General features: G+C 46.3%; 1 protein-coding gene across 2 annotated transcripts in view; it reads right to left on the bottom strand.

Moving 5' to 3' along the window:
- The window catches only part of SND1 (staphylococcal nuclease and tudor domain containing 1), an 810790-nt gene that overhangs the window by 505584 nt on the left and 281270 nt on the right, over nt 1–23936 (bottom strand). For both annotated transcript variants that reach the window (XM_075599279.1, XM_075599278.1), the window contains exon 12: nt 20828–20928. In XM_075599279.1, coding sequence (XP_075455394.1) covers nt 20828–20928 — 101 coding nt within the window. The remainder of the gene's footprint in view (nt 1–20827; nt 20929–23936) is intronic.

The raw sequence follows: 23936 nt of genomic DNA on the forward strand, positions 1-23936 counted from the left end.
AAGAATCGGGATGGTGCATAGTGAGAAATTAGGGCAGAGATGTAAGGAGGGACAAAAGAGTGTAAAGCTTTAAAAGTGAGGAGAAGAATTGAGTGCGAATGTGGGATTTGATCGGAAGCCAGGAGAGGGATTTCAGCAGGGAAGATGCCGACACAGATTTAGGAAAGAGTAGAGTGATTCTGGCAGCAGCGTTTAGGATAGATTGTAGGAGAGGCAGGTGAGAGGCAGGAAGGCCGGACAGCAGGAGGTTACAGTAATCGAGGCGGGAGAGAATGAGGGCCTGAGTCACAGTTGTTGCAGTCGAATAGAGGAAAGGGCGTATCTTTGTTATATTGCGGAGGAAAAAGCGACATGTTTTGGCTACCTTTTGAATGGGAGAATGTGCAGATTAAGTCACAGAACAATCTCGGGGTCATAGATGTGAAGGGAAGAATGGGGTTTCATTCATTAAAGATTACAGAAAAGCCATAAAAACAGAAACCTACAGGTGCTGCCAGATTCCGACGATGGAGTCCTCTCCCCATGCGGAAACCACAGAAAGTATCCAGAAAAGATGAAGCGGATATTGACATTTGTATTGATCTCTATTGTGTTGTACAGCGGTCTTTATTCCAAGGTCCTTCTTCACGGTTTCTTCCCCAAGTGCAGGAGAGAGGCACAAGTGATACAAGAACACGGTGCATGGAAGAGCAAACAGAAGGACCGCTTAGAGATGGAAGCCAAAAACATAACCACATATTGTATAACTGGAATATCACAGAAAGCAACGTTAACCTGGGGAGGGTCCGAGGCGCTCCTCCGGAGCCAACAAAGAGTCAGGTTCCCTGGGTAATTCATACCCAAGCGGGTGGTCTTGTATACAATATACCAGATTTCCTTGATCTAAACGCACCTTTATTCACATTTTAACATGTCTGAAATTTAGAATCGATGTCGCTGAAAAAATACGAAGCTGCAGTGAGGAGGGCTGCTGGAGTACCGGGCGGGCGGGAAGCCAGAGCCGACGCAGTGAGGGCAGCTGGAGTACCGGCCGGGCGGGAAGCCGGAGCCGACGCAGTGAGGAGGGCAGCTGGAGTACCGGCCGGGCGGGAAGCCGGAGCCGACGCAGTGAGGAGGGCAGCTGGAGTACCGGGCGGGCGGGAAGCCAGAGCTGACGCAGTGAGGGCAGCTGGAGTACCGGCCGGGCGGGAAGCCGGAGCCGACGCAGTGAGGAGGGCAGCTGGAGTACCGGCCGGGCGGGAAGCCGGAGCCGACGCAGTGAGGAGGGCAGCTGGAGTACCGGCCGGGCGGGAAGCCGGAGCCGAAGCAGTGAGGAGGGCAGCTGGAGTACCGGCCGGGCGGGAAGCCGGAGCCGACAGTGAGGAGGGCAGCTGGAGTACCCGCCGGGCGGGAAGCCGGAGCCGACAGTGAGGAGGGCAGCTGGAGTACCGGCCGGGCGGGAAGCCGGAGCCGACAGTGAGGAGGGCAGCTGGAGTACCGGCCGGGCGGGAAGCCGGAGCCGACGCAGTGAGGAGGGCAGCTGGAGTACCGGCCGGGCGGGAAGCCGGAGCCGATGCAGTGAGGAGGGCAGCTGGAGTACCGGCCGGGCGGGAAGCCGGAGCCAACGCAGTGAGGAGGGCAGCTGGAGTACCGGCCGGGTACACTGCAGTGACACTGGGTATATATACAGCATCTGTACCTCACTACACTGCAGTGACACTGGGTATATATACAGCATCTGTACCTCACTACACTGCAGTGACACTGGGTATATATATACAGCATCTGTACCTCACTACACTGCAGTGACACGGGGTATATATACAGTATATGTACCTCACTACACTGCAGTGACACTGGGTATATATACAGCATCTGTACCTCACTACACTGCAGTGACACTGGGTATATATACAGCATCTGTACCTCACTACACTGCAGTGACACTGGGTATATATACAGCATCTGTACCTCACTACACTGCAGTGACACTGGGTATATATACAGCATCTGTACCTCACTACACTGCAGTGACACTGGGTATATATACAGTATCTGTACCTCACTACACTGCAGTGACACTGGGTATATATACAGCATCTGTACCTCACTACACTGCAGTGACACTGGGTATATATACAGTATATGTACCTCACTACACTGCAGTGACACTGGGTGTATATACAGTATCTGTACCTCACTACAATGCAGTGACACTAAGTATATATACAGCATCTGTACCTCACTACACTGCAGTGACACTGGGTATATATACAGCATCTGTACCTCACTACACTGCAGTGACACTGGGTGTATATATACAGCATCTATACCTCACTACACTGCAGTGACACTGGGTGTATATATACAGCATCTGTACCTCACTACACTGCAGTGACACTGGGTATATATACAGCATCTGTATCTCACTACACTGCAGTGACACTGGGTATATATACAGCATCTGTACCTCACTACACTGCAGTGACACTGGGTGTATACAGTATATACAGCATCTGTACCTCACTACACTGCAGTGACACTGGGTATATATACAGCATCTGAACCTCACTACAATGCAGTGACACTGGGTATATATACAGCATCTGTACCTCACTACACTGCAGTGACACTGGGTGTATATATACAGCATCTGTACCTCACTACACTGCAGTGACACTGGGTATATATACAGTATCTGTACCTCACTACACTGCAGTGACACTGGGTATATATATACAGCATCTGTACCTCACTACACTGCAGTGACACGGGGTATATATACAGTATCTGTACCTCACTACACTGCAGTGACACTGGGTATATATACAGTATCTGTACCTCACTACACTGCAGTGACACTGGGTATATATACAGCATCTGTACCTCACTACACTGCAGTGACACTGGGTATATATACAGCATCTGTACCTCACTACACTGCAGTGACACTGGGTATATATACAGCATCTGTACCTCACTACACTGCAGTGACACTGGGTATATATATACAGCATCTGTACCTCACTACACTGCAGTGACACGGGGTATATATACAGTATATGTACCTCACTACACTGCAGTGACACTGGGTATATATACAGCATCTGTACCTCACTACACTGCAGTGACACTGGGTATATATACAGCATCTGTACCTCACTACACTGCAGTGACACTGGGTATATATACAGCATCTGTACCTCACTACACTGCAGTGACACTGGGTATATATACAGCATCTGTACCTCACTACACTGCAGTGACACTGGGTATATATACAGTATCTGTACCTCACTACACTGCAGTGACACTGGGTATATATACAGCATCTGTACCTCACTACACTGCAGTGACACTGGGTATATATACAGTATATGTACCTCACTACACTGCAGTGACACTGGGTGTATATACAGTATCTGTACCTCACTACAATGCAGTGACACTAAGTATATATACAGCATCTGTACCTCACTACACTGCAGTGACACTGGGTATATATACAGCATCTGTACCTCACTACACTGCAGTGACACTGGGTGTATATATACAGCATCTATACCTCACTACACTGCAGTGACACTGGGTGTATATATACAGCATCTGTACCTCACTACACTGCAGTGACACTGGGTATATATACAGCATCTGTATCTCACTACACTGCAGTGACACTGGGTATATATACAGCATCTGTACCTCACTACACTGCAGTGACACTGGGTGTATATATACAGCATCTGTACCTCACTACACTGCAGTGACACTGGGTATATATACAGCATCTGAACCTCACTACAATGCAGTGACACTGGGTATATATACAGCATCTGTACCTCACTACACTGCAGTGACACTGGGTGTATATATACAGCATCTGTACCTCACTACACTGCAGTGACACTGGGTATATATACAGTATCTGTACCTCACTACACTGCAGTGACACTGGGTGTATATATACAGTATCTGTACCTCACTACAATGCAGTGACACTGGGTATATATACAGTATATGTACCTCACTACACTGCAGTGACACTGGGTGTATATATACAGTATCTGTACCTCACTACAATGCAGTGACACTGGGTATATATACAGTATCTGTACCTCACTACACTGCAGTGACACTGGGTATATATACAGCATCTGTACCTCACTACACTGCAGTGACACTGGGTATATATACAGCATCTGTACCTCACTACACTGCAGTGACACTGGGTGTATATATACAGCATCTATACCTCACTACAATGCAGTGATACTGGGTATATACTGTATACAGCATCTGTACCTCACTACACTGCAGTGACACTGGGTATATATACAGCATCTGTACCTCACTACACTGCAGTGAGGGTGTATATATACAGCATCTGTACCTCACTACACTGCAGTGACACTGGGTATATATACAGCATCTGTACCTCACTACAATGCAGTGACACTGGGTATATATACAGTATCTGTACCTCACTACAGTGCAGTGACACTGGGTATATATACAGTATCTGTACCTCACTACACTGCAGTGACACTGGGTATATATACAGCATCTGTACCTCACTACACTGCAGTGACACTGGGTATATATACAGCATCTGTACCTCACTACACTGCAGTGACACTGGGTATATATACAGCATCTGTACCTCACTACACTGCAGTGACACTGGGTATATATACAGCATCTGTACCTCACTACACTGCAGTGACACTGGGTATATATATACAGCATCTGTACCTCACTACACTGCAGTGACACTGGGTGTATATACAGCATCTGTACCTCACTACACTGCAGTGACACTGGGTATATATACAGTATATGTACCTCACTACACTGCAGTGACACTGGGTATATATACAGCATCTGTACCTCACTACACTGCAGTGACACTGGGTATATATACAGCATCTGTACCTCACTATACTGCAGTGACACTGGGTGTATATATACAGTATCTGTACCTCACTACACTGCAGTGACACTGGGTATATATACAGCATCTGTACCTCACTACAATGCAGTGACACTGGGTATATATACAGCATCTGTACCTCACTACACTGCAGTGACACTGGGTGTATATACAGCATCTGTACCTCACTACACTGCAGTGACACTGGGTATATATACAGCATCTGTACCTCACTACACTGCAGTGACACTGGGTATATATACAGCATCTATACCTCACTACACTGCAGTGACACTGGGTGTATATACAGCATCTGTACCTCACTACACTGCAGTGACACTGGGTATATATACAGCATCTGTACCTCACTACACTGCAGTGACACTGGGTATATATACAGTATCTGTACCTCACTACACTGCAGTGACACTGGGTATATATACAGCATCTGTACCTCACTACACTGCAGTGACACTGGGTATATATACAGCATCTGTACCTCACTACACTGCAGTGACACTGGGTATATATACAGCATCTGTACCTCACTACACTGCAGTGACACTGGGTATATATACAGCATCTGTACCTCACTACACTGCAGTGACACTGGGTATATATACAGCATCTGTACCTCACTACACTGCAGTGACACTGGGTATATATATACAGCATCTGTACCTCACTACACTGCAGTGACACTGGGTATATATACAGTATATGTACCTCACTACACTGCAGTGACACTGGGTGTATATACAGTATCTGTACCTCACTACAATGCAGTGACACTAAGTATATATACAGCATCTGTACCTCACTACACTGCAGTGACACTGGGTATATATACAGCATCTGTACCTCACTACACTGCAGTGACACTGGGTGTATATATACAGCATCTATACCTCACTACACTGCAGTGACACTGGGTGTATATATACAGCATCTGTACCTCACTACACTGCAGTGACACTGGGTATATATACAGCATCTGTATCTCACTACACTGCAGTGACACTGGGTATATATACAGCATCTGTACCTCACTACACTGCAGTGACACTGGGTGTATATATACAGCATCTGTACCTCACTACACTGCAGTGACACTGGGTATATATACAGCATCTGAACCTCACTACAATGCAGTGACACTGGGTATATATACAGCATCTGTACCTCACTACACTGCAGTGACACTGGGTGTATATATACAGCATCTGTACCTCACTACACTGCAGTGACACTGGGTATATATACAGTATCTGTACCTCACTACACTGCAGTGACACTGGGTGTATATATACAGTATCTGTACCTCACTACAATGCAGTGACACTGGGTATATATACAGTATATGTACCTCACTACACTGCAGTGACACTGGGTATATATACAGCATCTGTACCTCACTACACTGCAGTGACACTGGGTATATATACAGTATCTGTACCTCACTACAATGCAGTGACACTGGGTATATATACAGTATCTGTACCTCACTACACTGCAGTGACACTGGGTATATATACAGCATCTGTACCTCACTACACTGCAGTGACACTGGGTATATATACAGCATCTGTACCTCACTACACTGCAGTGACACTGGGTGTATATATACAGCATCTATACCTCACTACAATGCAGTGATACTGGGTATATACTGTATACAGCATCTGTACCTCACTACACTGCAGTGACACTGGGTATATATACAGCATCTGTACCTCACTACACTGCAGTGAGGGTGTATATATACAGCATCTGTACCTCACTACACTGCAGTGACACTGGGTATATATACAGTATCTGTACCTCACTACACTGCAGTGACACTGGGTATATATACAGCATCTGTACCTCACTACACTGCAGTGACACTGGGTATATATACAGCATCTGTACCTCACTACACTGCAGTGACACTGGGTATATATACAGCATCTGTACCTCACTACACTGCAGTGACACTAAGTATATATACAGCATCTGTACCTCACTACACTGCAGTGACACTGGGTGTATATATACAGCATCTGTACCTCACTACACTGCAGTGACACTGGGTATATATACAGCATCTGTACCTCACTACACTGCAGTGACACTGGGTATATATATACAGCATCTGTACCTCACTACACTGCAGTGACACTGGGTGTATATACAGCATCTGTACCTCACTACACTGCAGTGACACTGGGTATATATACAGTATCTGTACCTCACTACACTGCAGTGACACTGGGTATATATACAGTATATGTACCTCACTACACTGCAGTGACACTGGGTATATATACAGCATCTGTACCTCACTACACTGCAGTGACACTGGGTATATATACAGCATCTGTACCTCACTACACTGCAGTGACACTGGGTGTATATATACAGTATCTGTACCTCACTACACTGCAGTGACACTGGGTATATATACAGCATCTGTACCTCACTACAATGCAGTGACACTGGGTATATATACAGCATCTGTACCTCACTACACTGCAGTGACACTGGGTGTATATACAGCATCTGTACCTCACTACACTGCAGTGACACTGGGTATATATACAGCATCTGTACCTCACTACACTGCAGTGACACTGGGTATATATACAGCATCTATACCTCACTACACTGCAGTGACACTGGGTGTATATACAGCATCTGTACCTCACTACACTGCAGTGACACTGGGTATATATACAGCATCTGTACCTCACTACACTGCAGTGACACTGGGTATATATACAGTATCTGTACCTCACTACACTGCAGTGACACTGGGTATATATACAGCATCTGTACCTCACTACACTGCAGTGACACTGGGTATATATACAGTATCTGTACCTCACTACACTGCAGTGACACTGGGTATATATACAGCATCTGTACCTCACTACACTGCAGTGACACTGGGTATATATACAGCATCTGTACCTCACTACACTGCAGTGACACTGGGTATATATACAGCATCTGTACCTCACTACACTGCAGTGACACTGGGTATATATACAGTATCTGTACCTCACTACACTGCAGTGACACTGGGTGTATATACAGCATCTGTACCTCACTACACTGCAGTGACACTGGGTATATATACAGTATCTGTACCTCACTACACTGCAGTGACACTGGGTATATATACAGTATCTGTACCTCACTACACTGCAGTGACACTGGGTATATATACAGCATCTGTACCTCACTACACTGCAGTGACACTGGGTATATATATACAGCATCTGTACCTCACTACACTGCAGTGACACTGGGTATATATACAGCATCTATACCTCACTACACTGCAGTGACACTGGGTATATATACAGCATCTGTACCTCACTACACTGCAGTGACACTGGGTATATATACAGCATCTGTACCTCACTACACTGCAGTGACACTGGGTATATATATACAGCATCTGTACCTCACTACACTGCAGTGACACTGGGTATATATACAGCATCTATACCTCACTACACTGCAGTGACACTGGGTGTATATACAGCATCTGTACCTCACTACACTGCAGTGACACTGGGTATATATACAGCATCTGTACCTCACTACACTGCAGTGACACTGGGTATATATACAGCATCTATACCTCACTACACTGCAGTGACACTGGGTGTATATACAGCATCTGTACCTCACTACACTGCAGTGACACTGGGTATATATACAGCATCTGTACCTCACTACACTGCAGTGACACTGGGTATATATACAGTATCTGTACCTCACTACACTGCAGTGACACTGGGTATATATACAGCATCTGTACCTCACTACACTGCAGTGACACTGGGTATATATACAGCATCTGTACCTCACTACACTGCAGTGACACTGGGTGTATACATACAGTATCTGTACCTCACTACACTGCAGTGACACTGGGTATATATACAGCATCTGTACCTCACTACACTGCAGTGACACTGGGTGTATATACAGCATCTGTACCTCACTACACTGCAGTGACACTGGGTATATATACAGCATCTGTACCTCACTACACTGCAGTGACACTGGGTGTATATACAGCATCTGTACCTCACTACACTGCAGTGACACTGGGTATATATACAGTATCTGTTCCTCACTACACTGCAGTGACACTGGGTGTATATACAGCATCTGTACCTCACTACACTGCAGTGACACTGGGTATATATACAGCATCTGTACCTCACTACACTGCAGTGACACTGGGTATATATACAGCATCTGTACCTCACTACACTGCAGTGACACTGGGTATATATACAGCATCTATACCTCACTACACTGCAGTGACACTGGGTATATATACAGCATCTGTATCTCACTACACTGCAGTGACACTGGGTATATATACAGTATCTGTACCTCACTACACTGCAGTGACACTGGGTATATATACAGTATCTGTACCTCACTACAATGCAGTGACACTGGGTATATATACAGTATCTGTACCTCACTACACTGCAGTGACACTGGGTATATATACAGCATCTGTACCTCACTACACTGCAGTGACACTGGGTATATATACAGCATCTGTACCTCACTACACTGCAGTGACACTGGGTATATATACAGCATCTGTACCTCACTACACTGCAGTGACACTGGGTGTATATACAGCATCTGTACCTCACTACACTGCAGTGACACTGGGTATATATACAGCATCTGTACCTCACTACACTGCAGTGACACTGGGTATATATACAGCATCTGAACCTCACTACAATGCAGTGACACTGGGTGTATATATACAGCATCTGTACCTCACTACAATGCAGTGACACTGGGTGTATATATACAGCATCTGTACCTCACTACACTGCAGTGACACTGGGTATATATACAGCATCTGTACCTCACTACAATGCAGTGACACTGGGTGTATATATACAGCATCTGTACCTCACTACACTGCAGTGACACTGGGTATATATACAGCATCTGTACCTCACTACACTGCAGTGACACTGGGTATATATACAGCATCTGTACCTCACTACACTGCAGTGACACTGGGTATATATACCGTATCTGTATCTCACTACACTGCAGTGACACTGGGTATATATACAGCATCTGTACCTCACTACACTGCAGTGACACTGGGTATATATATACAGCATCTGTACCTCACTACACTGCAGTGACACTGGGTGTATATACAGCATCTGTACCTCACTACACTGCAGTGATACTGGGTATATATACAGCATCTGTACCTCACTACAATGCAGTGACACTGGGTGTATATACAGCATCTGTACCTCACTACACTGCAGTGACACTGGGTATATATACAGCATCTATACCTCACTACACTGCAGTGACACTGGGTGTATATACAGCATCTGTACCTCACTACACTGCAGTGATACTGGGTATATATACAGCATCTGTACCTCACTACAATGCAGTGACACTGGGTGTATATACAGCATCTGTACCTCACTACACTGCAGTGACACTGGGTATATATACAGCATCTGTACCTCACTACACTGCAGTGACACTGGGTATATATACAGTATCTGTACCTCACTACACTGCAGTGACACTGGGTATATATACAGCATCTGTACCTCACTACACTGCAGTGACACTGGGTGTATATACAGCATCTGTACCTCACTACACTGCAGTGATACTGGGTATATATACAGCATCTGTACCTCACTACAATGCAGTGACACTGGGTATATATACAGTATCTGTACCTCACTACACTGCAGTGACACTGAGTATATATACAGCATCTGTACCTCACTACACTGCAGTGACACTGGGTATATATACAGCATCTGTACCTCACTACACTGCAGTGACACTGGGTATATATACAGCATCTGTACCTCACTACAATGCAGTGACACTGGGTATATATACAGCATCTGTACCTCACTACACTGCAGTGACACTGGGTATATATACAGTATCTGTACCTCACTACACTGCAGTGACACTGGGTATATATACAGCATCTGTACCTCACTACACTGCAGTGACACTGGGTATATATACAGCATCTGTACCTCACTACACTGCAGTGACACTGGGTGTATATATACAGCATCTATACCTCACTACAATGCAGTGATACTGGGTATATACTGTATACAGCATCTGTACCTCACTACACTGCAGTGACACTGGGTATATATACAGCATCTGTACCTCACTACACTGCAGTGAGGGTGTATATATACAGCATCTGTACCTCACTACACTGCAGTGACACTGGGTATATATACAGCATCTGTACCTCACTACAATGCAGTGACACTGGGTATATATACAGTATCTGTACCTCACTACAGTGCAGTGACACTGGGTATATATACAGTATCTGTACCTCACTACACTGCAGTGACACTGGGTATATATACAGCATCTGTACCTCACTACACTGCAGTGACACTGGGTATATATACAGCATCTGTACCTCACTACACTGCAGTGACACTGGGTATATATACAGCATCTGTACCTCACTACACTGCAGTGACACTAAGTATATATACAGCATCTGTACCTCACTACACTGCAGTGACACTGGGTGTATATATACAGCATCTGTACCTCACTACACTGCAGTGACACTGGGTATATATACAGCATCTGTACCTCACTACACTGCAGTGACACTGGGTATATATATACAGCATCTGTACCTCACTACACTGCAGTGACACTGGGTGTATATACAGCATCTGTACCTCACTACACTGCAGTGACACTGGGTATATATACAGTATCTGTACCTCACTACACTGCAGTGACACTGGGTATATATACAGTATATGTACCTCACTACACTGCAGTGACACTGGGTATATATACAGCATCTGTACCTCACTACACTGCAGTGACACTGGGTATATATACAGCATCTGTACCTCACTACACTGCAGTGACACTGGGTGTATATATACAGTATCTGTACCTCACTACACTGCAGTGACACTGGGTATATATACAGCATCTGTACCTCACTACAATGCAGTGACACTGGGTATATATACAGCATCTGTACCTCACTACACTGCAGTGACACTGGGTGTATTACAGCATCTGTACCTCACTACACTGCAGTGACACTGGGTATATATACAGCATCTGTACCTCACTACACTGCAGTGACACTGGGTATATATACAGCATCTATACCTCACTACACTGCAGTGACACTGGGTGTATATACAGCATCTGTACCTCACTACACTGCAGTGACACTGGGTATATATACAGCATCTGTACCTCACTACACTGCAGTGACACTGGGTATATATACAGTATCTGTACCTCACTACACTGCAGTGACACTGGGTATATATACAGCATCTGTACCTCACTACACTGCAGTGACACTGGGTATATATACAGTATCTGTACCTCACTACACTGCAGTGACACTGGGTATATATACAGCATCTGTACCTCACTACACTGCAGTGACACTGGGTATATATACAGCATCTGTACCTCACTACACTGCAGTGACACTGGGTATATATACAGCATCTGTACCTCACTACACTGCAGTGACACTGGGTATATATACAGTATCTGTACCTCACTACACTGCAGTGACACTGGGTATATACAGCATTCTGTACCTCACTACACTGCAGTGACACTGGGTATATATACAGTATCTGTACCTCACTACACTGCAGTGACACTGGGTATATATACAGTATCTGTACCTCACTACACTGCAGTGACACTGGGTATATATACAGCATCTGTACCTCACTACACTGCAGTGACACTGGGTATATATATACAGCATCTGTACCTCACTACACTGCAGTGACACTGGGTATATATACAGCATCTATACCTCACTACACTGCAGTGACACTGGGTATATATACAGCATCTGTACCTCACTACACTGCAGTGACACTGGGTATATATACAGCATCTGTACCTCACTACACTGCAGTGACACTGGGTATATATACAGCATCTGTACCTCACTACACTGCAGTGACACTGGGTATATATACAGCATCTATACCTCACTACACTGCAGTGACACTGGGTGTATATACAGCATCTGTACCTCACTACACTGCAGTGACACTGGGTATATATACAGCATCTGTACCTCACTACACTGCAGTGACACTGGGTATATATACAGCATCTATACCTCACTACACTGCAGTGACACTGGGTGTATATACAGCATCTGTACCTCACTACACTGCAGTGACACTGGGTATATATACAGCATCTGTACCTCACTACACTGCAGTGACACTGGGTATATATACAGTATCTGTACCTCACTACACTGCAGTGACACTGGGTATATATACAGCATCTGTACCTCACTACACTGCAGTGACACTGGGTATATATACAGCATCTGTACCTCACTACACTGCAGTGACACTGGGTGTATACATACAGTATCTGTACCTCACTACACTGCAGTGACACTGGGTATATATACAGCATCTGTACCTCACTACACTGCAGTGACACTGGGTGTATATACAGCATCTGTACCTCACTACACTGCAGTGACACTGGGTATATATACAGCATCTGTACCTCACTACACTGCAGTGACACTGGGTGTATATACAGCATCTGTACCTCACTACACTGCAGTGACACTGGTATATATACAGTATCTGTACCTCACTACACTGCAGTGACACTGGGTGTATATACAGCATCTGTACCTCACTACACTGCAGTGACACTGGGTATATATACAGCATCTGTACCTCACTACACTGCAGTGACACTGGGTATATATATACAGCATCTGTACCTCACTACACTGCAGTGACACTGGGTATATATACAGCATCTATACCTCACTACACTGCAGTGACACTGGGTATATATACAGCATCTGTATCTCACTACACTGCAGTGACACTGGGTATATATACAGTATCTGTACCTCACTACACTGCAGTGACACTGGGTATATATACAGTATCTGTACCTCACTACAATGCAGTGACACTGGGTATATATACAGTATCTGTACCTCACTACACTGCAGTGACACTGGGTATATATACAGCATCTGTACCTCACTACACTGCAGTGACACTGGGTATATATACAGCATCTGTACCTCACTACACTGCAGTGACACTGGGTATATATACAGCATCTGTACCTCACTACACTGCAGTGACACTGGGTGTATATACAGCATCTGTACCTCACTACACTGCAGTGACACTGGGTATATATACAGCATCTGTACCTCACTACACTGCAGTGACACTGGGTATATATACAGCATCTGAACCTCACTACAATGCAGTGACACTGGGTGTATATATACAGCATCTGTACCTCACTACAATGCAGTGACACTGGGTGTATATATACAGCATCTGTACCTCACTACACTGCAGTGACACTGGGTATATATACAGCATCTGTACCTCACTACAATGCAGTGACACTGGGTGTATATATACAGCATCTGTACCTCACTACACTGCAGTGACACTGGGTATATATACAGCATCTGTACCTCACTACACTGCAGTGACACTGGGTATATATACAGCATCTGTACCTCACTACACTGCAGTGACACTGGGTATATATACCGTATCTGTATCTCACTACACTGCAGTGACACTGGGTATATATACAGCATCTGTACCTCACTACACTGCAGTGACACTGGGTATATATATACAGCATCTGTACCTCACTACACTGCAGTGACACTGGGTGTATATACAGCATCTGTACCTCACTACACTGCAGTGATACTGGGTATATATACAGCATCTGTACCTCACTACAATGCAGTGACACTGGGTGTATATACAGCATCTGTACCTCACTACACTGCAGTGACACTGGGTATATATACAGCATCTATACCTCACTACACTGCAGTGACACTGGGTGTATATACAGCATCTGTACCTCACTACACTGCAGTGATACTGGGTATATATACAGCATCTGTACCTCACTACAATGCAGTGACACTGGGTGTATATACAGCATCTGTACCTCACTACACTGCAGTGACACTGGGTATATATACAGCATCTGTACCTCACTACACTGCAGTGACACTGGGTATATATACAGTATCTGTACCTCACTACACTGCAGTGACACTGGGTATATATACAGCATCTGTACCTCACTACACTGCAGTGACACTGGGTGTATATACAGCATCTGTACCTCACTACACTGCAGTGATACTGGGTATATATACAGCATCTGTACCTCACTACAATGCAGTGACACTGGGTATATATACAGTATCTGTACCTCACTACACTGCAGTGACACTGAGTATATTATACAGCATCTGTACCTCACTACACTGCAGTGACACTGGGTATATATACAGCATCTGTACCTCACTACACTGCAGTGACACTGGGTATATATACAGCATCTGTACCTCACTACAATGCAGTGACACTGGGTATATATACAGCATCTGTACCTCACTACACTGCAGTGACACTGGGTATATATACAGTATCTGTACCTCACTACACTGCAGTGACACTGGGTATATATACAGCATCTGTACCTCACTACACTGCAGTGACACTGGGTATATATACAGTATCTGTACCTCACTACACTGCAGTGACACTGGGTATATATACAGCATCTGTACCTCACTACACTGCAGTGACACTGGGTGTATATATACAGCATCTGTACCTCACTACACTGCAGTGACACTGGGTGTATATATACAGCATCTGTACCTCACTACACTGCAGTGACACTGGGTGTATATATACAGCATCTGTACCTCACTACACTGCAGTGACACTGGGTATATATACAGCATCTGTACCTCACTACACTGCAGTGACACTGGGTATATATACAGTATCTGTACCTCACTACACTGCAGTGACACTGGGTATATATACAGCATCTATACCTCACTACACTGCAGTGACACTGGGTATATATACAGCATCTATACCTCACTACACTGCAGTGACACTGGGTGTATATATACAGTATCTGTACCTCACTACACTGCAGTGACACTGGGTATATATACAGCATCTGTACCTCACTACACTGCAGTGACACTGGGTATATATACAGTATCTGTACCTCCCTACACTGCAGTGACACTGGGTATATATACAGTATCTGTACCTCCCTACACTGCAGTGACACTGGGTATATATACAGTATCTGTACCTCACTACACTGCAGTGACACTGGGTATATATACAGTATCTGTACCTCACTACACAGCAGTGACACTGGGTATATATACAGCATCTGTACCTCACTACACTGCAGTGACACTGGGTATATATACAGCATCTGTACCTCACTACACTGCAGTGACACTGGGTATATATACAGCATCTGTACCTCACTACACTGCAGTGACACTGGGTGTATATATACAGCATCTATACCTCACTACAATGCAGTGACACTGGGTATATACTGTATACAGCATCTGTACCTCACTACACTGCAGTGACACTGGGTATATACTGTATACAGCATCTGTACCTCACTACACTGCAGTGACACTGGGTGTATATATACAGTATCTGTACCTCACTACACTGCAGTGACACTGGGTGTATATACAGCATCTATACCTCACTACACTGCAGTGACACTGGGTATATATACAGTATCTGTATCTCACTACACTGCAGTGACACTGGGTATATATACAGTATCTGTACCTCACTACACTGCAGTGACACTGGGTATATATACAGCATCTGTACCTCACTACACTGCAGTGATACTGGGTATATATACAGTATCTGTACCTCACTACACTGCAGTGACACTGGGTATATATACAGCATCTGTACCTCACTACACTGCAGTGACACTGGGTATATATACAGCATCTGTACCTCACTACACTGCAGTGACACTGGGTATATATACAGTATCTGTACCTCACTACACTGCAGTGACACTGGGTATATATACAGCATCTGTACCTCACTACACTGCAGTGACACTGGGTATATATACAGCATCTGTACCTCACTACACTGCAGTGATACTGGGTATATATACAGCATCTGTACCTCACTACACTGCAGTGATACTGGGTATATATACAGCATCTGTACCTCACTACACTGCAGTGACACTGGGTATATATACAGTATCTGTACCTCACTACACTGCAGTGACACTGGGTATATATACAGCATCTGTACCTCACTACACTGCAGTGACACTGGGTATATATACAGTATCTGTACCTCACTACACTGCAGTGACACTGGGTATATATACAGCATCTGTACCTCACTACACTGCAGTGACACTGGGTATATATACAGTATCTGTACCTCACTACACTGCAGTGATACTGGGTATATATACAGCATCTGTACCTCACTACACTGCAGTGACACTGGGTATATATACAGTATCTGTACCTCACTACACTGCAGTGACACTGGGTATATATACAGCATCTGTACCTCACTACACTGCAGTGACACTGGGTATATACTGTATACAGCATCTGTACCTCACTACACTGCAGTGACACTGGGTGTATATATACAGCATCTGTACCTCACTACACTGCAGTGACACTGGGTATATATACAGCATCTGTACCTCACTACACTGCAGTGACACTGGGTATATATACAGTATCTGTACCTCACTACACTGCAGTGACACTGGGTATATATACAGTATCTGTACCTCACTACACTGCAGTGACACTGGGTATATATACAGCATCTGTACCTCACTACACTGCAGTGACACTGGGTATATACAGCATCTGTACCTCACTACACTGCAGTGACACTGGGTATATATACAGTATCTGTACCTCACTACACTGCAGTGACACTGGGTATATATACAGTATCTGTACCTCACTACACTGCAGTGACACTGGGTATATATACAGCATCTGTACCTCACTACACTGCAGTGACACTGGGTATATATACAGCATCTGTACCTCACTACACTGCAGTGACACTGGGTATATATACAGTATCTGTACCTCACTACACTGCAGTGACACTGGGTATATATACAGTATCTGTACCTCACTACAATGCAGTGACACTGGGTGTATATTCAGTATCTGTACCTCACTACAATGCAGTGACACTGGGTGTATATATACAGCATCTGTACCTCACTACACTGCAGTGACACTGGGTATATATACAGTATATGTACCTCACTACACTGCAGTGACACTGGGTATATATACAGCATCTGTACCTCACTACACTGCAGTGACACTGGGTATATATACAGTATCTGTACCTCACTACACTGCAGTGACACTGGGTGTATATACAGCATCTGTACCTCACTACACTGCAGTGACACTGGGTATATATACAGTATCTGTACCTCACTACACTGCAGTGACACTGGGTATATATATACAGCATCTGTACCTCACTAAAATGCAGTGACACTGGGTATATATACAGTATCTGTACCTCACTACACTGCAGTGACACTGAGTATATATACAGTATCTGTACCTCACTACACTGCAGTGACACTGGGTATATATACAGCATCTGTACCTCACTACACTGCAGTGAATCTCCAACCTTTCAGTTCAGAAGAAATAAATGGGATTGTAACCAGTTTTACCCATCAACACCGAGGTGCGAGGAACACAAATCAACACAAGGCTTCTCTCTGTAGTGATCAATAACCAACAAGAAACGCCACAAGGAGGGGGCCTGCCCGAGAGGCTGGAGAAGTCATAAAAAGGGAATTGTAAACGATTAAATATTAATGATTAATATGGCTCCCGGGATATCGGGCGGGACGAAGGCAGAGGGACAGCGCGGTCTCATTGATAAAACAGGGAACGGAGCGAGAAGGGATCGCTGCTCGCTGTACGAGGGGCCCGCCAATGCGTTCGCTCGGAGATTGTCTCTTTTTTGAAAAATAGGATTTATTTGTTCAAGTTGCGCCACTGTTTTCCGGTATAAAGAAAGCTCCCTCAAGCGGAGAATCGTGAAAAGTGCGCCCTGCTTCCCGAGATCGGAATTTACTAAAAAAAAGTTCAAATGGTTTAATTTTTTTTTATTAGCGAGATGTCCGGGGAACTCGTCCATAATATAAATATATAAATAAATACTAAAATAATAATAAAAATAATAATATGTTTAGCAACATATGCCTTAAACAGGCAATCCAAGCAGGGGGTTTTTTTCCCCCCCTCTTTCATTTATTTTTATTTTTTAAATACATAATTGAAGCAGGGGGCTTCAGAGCTGACCCCCATTAATTTCCGCTGCAGGGACCCCCTGCTTCAGAGATGCTGAACTCCGAGGGGGGCGCCGGTATCTCCAGCGGTTTTCAGCTTCATCACGTCGGCCAATAGGAAGCCGCACCCGATGACATCACAGTTTCCTATTGGCCCTCAGGGCGCGGGAGTTTTGAGAAGCAGACAGTGAACGGCGTGGCTACCAGCACCCCCTAAGGAGATAAGTACCCCCGGAGACACCGGAGACACCCTGCTTTAAATTCAGATTTAAAATAATAATTAGAAGGAATTAAGAAGAAACGGCATGGGGAAAAAAAGTCAACTTTGGGGGGGGAAAAACACACACTTTTTTTTTTCCATACACCCACAATGATGAACGCTGAAGAGGCACAAACCCCCACACTGCAATGTTTAAACTGTTTCCAGGAAGTATTTAAAAATGGACTGTACTTGTACTTTGTTTTAAAGATGGCCCCAATCAAAGCTGATGAACTTGTCACTTTGGCCACACATGGGGCTGTATCCTTAATCTCAGGCCCTGTAGTACAAAAGGCGTTACAGGGGTGAGCAAACTATCTGCACTGCGCCCCCTCCCCCCCACCCTCTCACTTCTAAAGTGCGTCAAAGGACCCCCAGTTTGCGCAGCCCTGGGTTAGGTAGTTCGCTAGTAGGAAATCCTCTTGTCTGAGGCAAATCCTCTGAAAGATTGGCCTTTGTAAGAACATGTCTCAATGTGTGTGCCGCTGCCAGATACGGGCAGTATCCAGGTTCCAGTTCACCGAGCAGCTCCTGGGATAATGCGCCGCTGTCTCACACAAGTCCTTCTCCGGGAGAGAAACCGTATGGCCAAGAGCACTTTGGGCTCCTTCCAAGACTAGCTGCCGTGGAGAAGCACCCATGACAAATTACCAAACCACTTCCACGAGCAGAGGAAACGAGACTTCTCCCAGGAGACCCCGCGCAGCAAGGAGCCGAGGAAGAAACCGGCCCTGAACGCAAGACGTGTCTGAGCGAGGCTTCGGGGGGTGGTGGGCCTCGTCTTTTACAACACTGCCGAGGCCGCCAAAGCCGGGCTCTTATACCAAACCGAACAGATACAACGGGTCACGTCCTTTACACCACTCTGTAACCATGGTACCACGCTGCGGAATAAGGTGGGGTACACAAACTAAAGATAATTCACACGCAACGACATACAAGACTACACATACACAGGCTTCTGGGTGTAACCCAAGCCTTTGGGCTCGTCACAGGCTCTTCGCTTTTGATCAGTTAATATACTGTAAGTATATACACCTCCATGTACTGTACATACACAAGCAACAATCCCTGCAGCTGGTGTGTTATTACTTGCTTTTCCTGTACACAGGGCTATTTCTGCAGCGGAACAAGGGCGAAGTGCTCCAGCCATTAGTATGTTTTTAGAGAACAAGAAACCCTATATAGTGATTATGAGATGATTAGGGATGTGGCAGGAATGGTAACTGGTTTATAATGATTGCTTTTAACACATTTACTGCAGTTTACTTATAAATGACTATTCTCTGCTCTGTATTCCAGCACATGGCGCGGTGTATATTTCTGGCGTTTGTTTTGTACAATCCCCCAGGCGTCCCGCTGGTACTTACATTCCTCCGATGGCGACTGTCGCACAGGTGCGCTCTGAAAACGCGGGCACGGTATCTGTGGCTGCGCTCGCTGATCGGATGTAATCTACGTTCACGTTCACCTGGAAAACAGCAAAAGTCCGGATTTGAGGCTTGAACAGCTCACGTCTCCCACCCAAACTGGACGGAAAGACCCCGATGGCAGATGTGTAAACAGAGCAAAGGATGGAGGAGGTAAGTGACATGGTCTGTGTCCGTCTGCATTACACATGCCTGAGAGTTCAATACCTGCCTCAGGTATATATACACCGTCTAAGGACCTAGCACACAGGCAACAAAAACAAACATTGTTCTTTTATGTAACTCTTACGCCGGCCAGGGCGTCCGGCCTCGTAGTGCACAAGGGGACAACAGATCAACGGTATCGGTATGCTTAGAAAGTTTCAATAACACGTGAAAAAAACGAAGACCGTTTTTGGGGTCCATAATACTGTATGTTACTCTGGGATACTTCTCGTGCTGCATTCTCCTGTCAAACCAATCACATTATAAACTACCATATAAATAACCCAGGCGAGGTTAGGCGAAGACGAATGTCTCACAAGCATCGAGTTACCATGGAAACATTAAATATATACTGTAACTTATTTATAAGGTGTTAATTAACTGTATTTAACCCACATCACTGCCATTTGGCCACTTTGTGCTAGGTGGGACCGCCCCTTTAAAACACTTCCCTCCCGAGTTAAACGTCTGCAATTTGTCATTAGCAATAACAAACCTGGAGGATCCTAAGCTGGCGGCTGGATCGTACCCCAGGGGCGGCTGCATGATTGCCTCGGAGTTAAAAATGTCAAGGTGCAGTCTCCATTAACTTTATTGGTATAATATAAATTCCATACAGCAGATTACCCGGAGCATACAGCGATGTTCCGAGCCAGCAAAGGGAAAACGCACGTCACCTGCAACCTTGGAATGGGAAGCCACCCAAAAAACTACAAACCATGGAGGAGAGAGAAGGGGGGGGGGGGGGAGAGTGTGAGTGGGGGGCGAGAGAGAGAGAAGGGGGAGAGAGAGAGAGAGAGAGAGAGAGAGAGAGAGAGAGAGAGAGAGAGAGAGAGGAGAGAGAGAGAGAGAGAGAAAGAGAGAGAGAAGGGGGGGGGCGAGAGAGAGAAGGGGGCGAGAGAGAGAGAAGGGGGAGAGAGAGAGAGAGAGAGAGAGAGAGAGAGAGAGAGAGAGAGAGAGAGAGAGAGAGAGAGAGAGAGAGAGAGAGAGAAAGAGAGAAGGGGGGGGGGGGCGAGAGAGAGAGAGAAAGAAGGGGGGGCGAGAGAGAGAAAGGGGGGCGAGAGAGAGAGAAAGGGGGCGAGAGAGAGAGAAAGAGAGAGAGAGAAGGAGAAGGGGGAAGAGAGAGGTCGAAGGGGGGGGAAGAGAGAGAAGGAGAAGGGGGGGGGAAGAGAGAGAAGGAGAAGGGGGGGGGAAGAGAGAGGAGAAGGGGGGGGAAGAGAGAGAAGGAGGAGGGGGGGGGGCGAGAGAAAAAGCGAGAAGGGGGGGGCGAGAGAAAAAGCGAGAAGGGGGGGGCGAGAGAAAAAGCGAGAAGGGGGGGGGCGAGAGAAAAAGCGAGAAGGGGGGGCGAGAGAAAAAGCGAGAAGGGGGGGGCGAGAGAAAAAGCGAGAGGGGGGGGCGAGAGAAAAAGCGAGAAGGGGGGCGAGAGAAAAAGCGAGAAGGGGGGCGAGAGAAAAAGGCGAGAGGGGGGGGCGAGAGAAAAAGCGAGAAGGGGGGGCGAGAGAAAGCGAGAAGGGGGGGCGAGAGAAAAAGCGAGAAGGGGGGGCGAGAGAAAAAGCGAGAAGGGGGGGCGAGAGCGAAAGCGAGAAGGGGGGGCGAGAGCGGAAGCGAGAAGGGGGGGCGAGAGCGGAAGCGAGAAGGGGGGCGAGAGCGAAAGCGAGAAGGGGGGGCGAGAGCGAGAAGGGGGGGGAGAGAGCGAGAAGGGGGGGAGAGAGCGAGAAGGGGGGGGAGAGAGCGAGAAGGGGGGGGAGAGGAGAGCGAGAAGGGGGGGAGAGAGCGAGATGGGGGGGAGAGAGAGCGAGAAGGGGGAGAGAGAGCGAGAAGGGGGAGAGAGCGAGAAGGGGGGGAGAGAGCGAGAAGGGGGGGAGAGAGCGAGAGGGGGGGAGAGAGCGAGAAGGGGGGGAGAGAGCGAGATGGGGGGGAGAGAGCGGAGAGGGGGAGAGAGAGCGAGAAGGGGGAGAGAGCGAGAAGGGGGAGAGAGCGAGAAGGGGGAGAGAGAGCGAGAAGGGGGAGAGAGAGAGAGAATGGGGAGAGAGAGAGAGAATGGGGAGAGAGAGAGAATGGGGAGAGAGAGAGAGAAGGGGGAGAGAGAGAGAGAAGGGGGAGAGAGAGAGAGAAGGGGGAGAGAGAGAAGGGGAAGAGAGAGAGAGAAGGGGGAGAGAGAGAGAGAGAAGGGGGAGAGAGAAAGAAGGGGGGAGAGAGAGAAGGGGAGAGAGAGAAGGGGGAGGGAGAGAGAAGGGGGAGGGAGAGAGAAGGGGGGAGGGAGAGAGAAGGGGAATCTCCATTATAAACACAATTCAGGTGTGGGGGGAGGGATAAGGTGTGAACCTCTGAAAGGTGTTACATATAAACCAGCTATTGCCCGGCAAATAACTACTTGTGAAGATGCTACAAGAGGAGGGAAATAACCCTCGCAGAATTGGAGAAGGCAGCATTTTTATGAATAACTACAACACAGATTACCGTACTAATTGCCGATGATAAAAACCCGGAACGCCATAATTCGGCGGCTGCTAAACAAGGGGGTGGGAGATTACAGCGGCACTTTCACCGGAGCTGGGGGGCGGGGGTGGGGGGGGCAAACGTTAACTCTGTGGCTGCCAGGAACAGCCATGCCCTGCGCTTGCCCTCACGCCCTGGGACCAGGCGTTTATGGTTCTCTTCCATTTCTAGCTGCTCAATACCACTGACCCCTCTGGCACGCACAGTGCAACATGATGCGGGACTGGCACAGGCTGGGGGGGCGGGGGGTTTACAATGGGGCACAGGCCGATCTGGCAGTGCAAGGGTTACTTATTCAGGGACCCTGGGTAGATTAAATGTGTCTGTAGTGATCCGACCAATGCTA

The sequence above is a fragment of the Ascaphus truei genome, chromosome 5 (assembly GCF_040206685.1).
Source record: "Ascaphus truei isolate aAscTru1 chromosome 5, aAscTru1.hap1, whole genome shotgun sequence".
Taxonomy (NCBI): domain Eukaryota; kingdom Metazoa; phylum Chordata; class Amphibia; order Anura; family Ascaphidae; genus Ascaphus; species Ascaphus truei.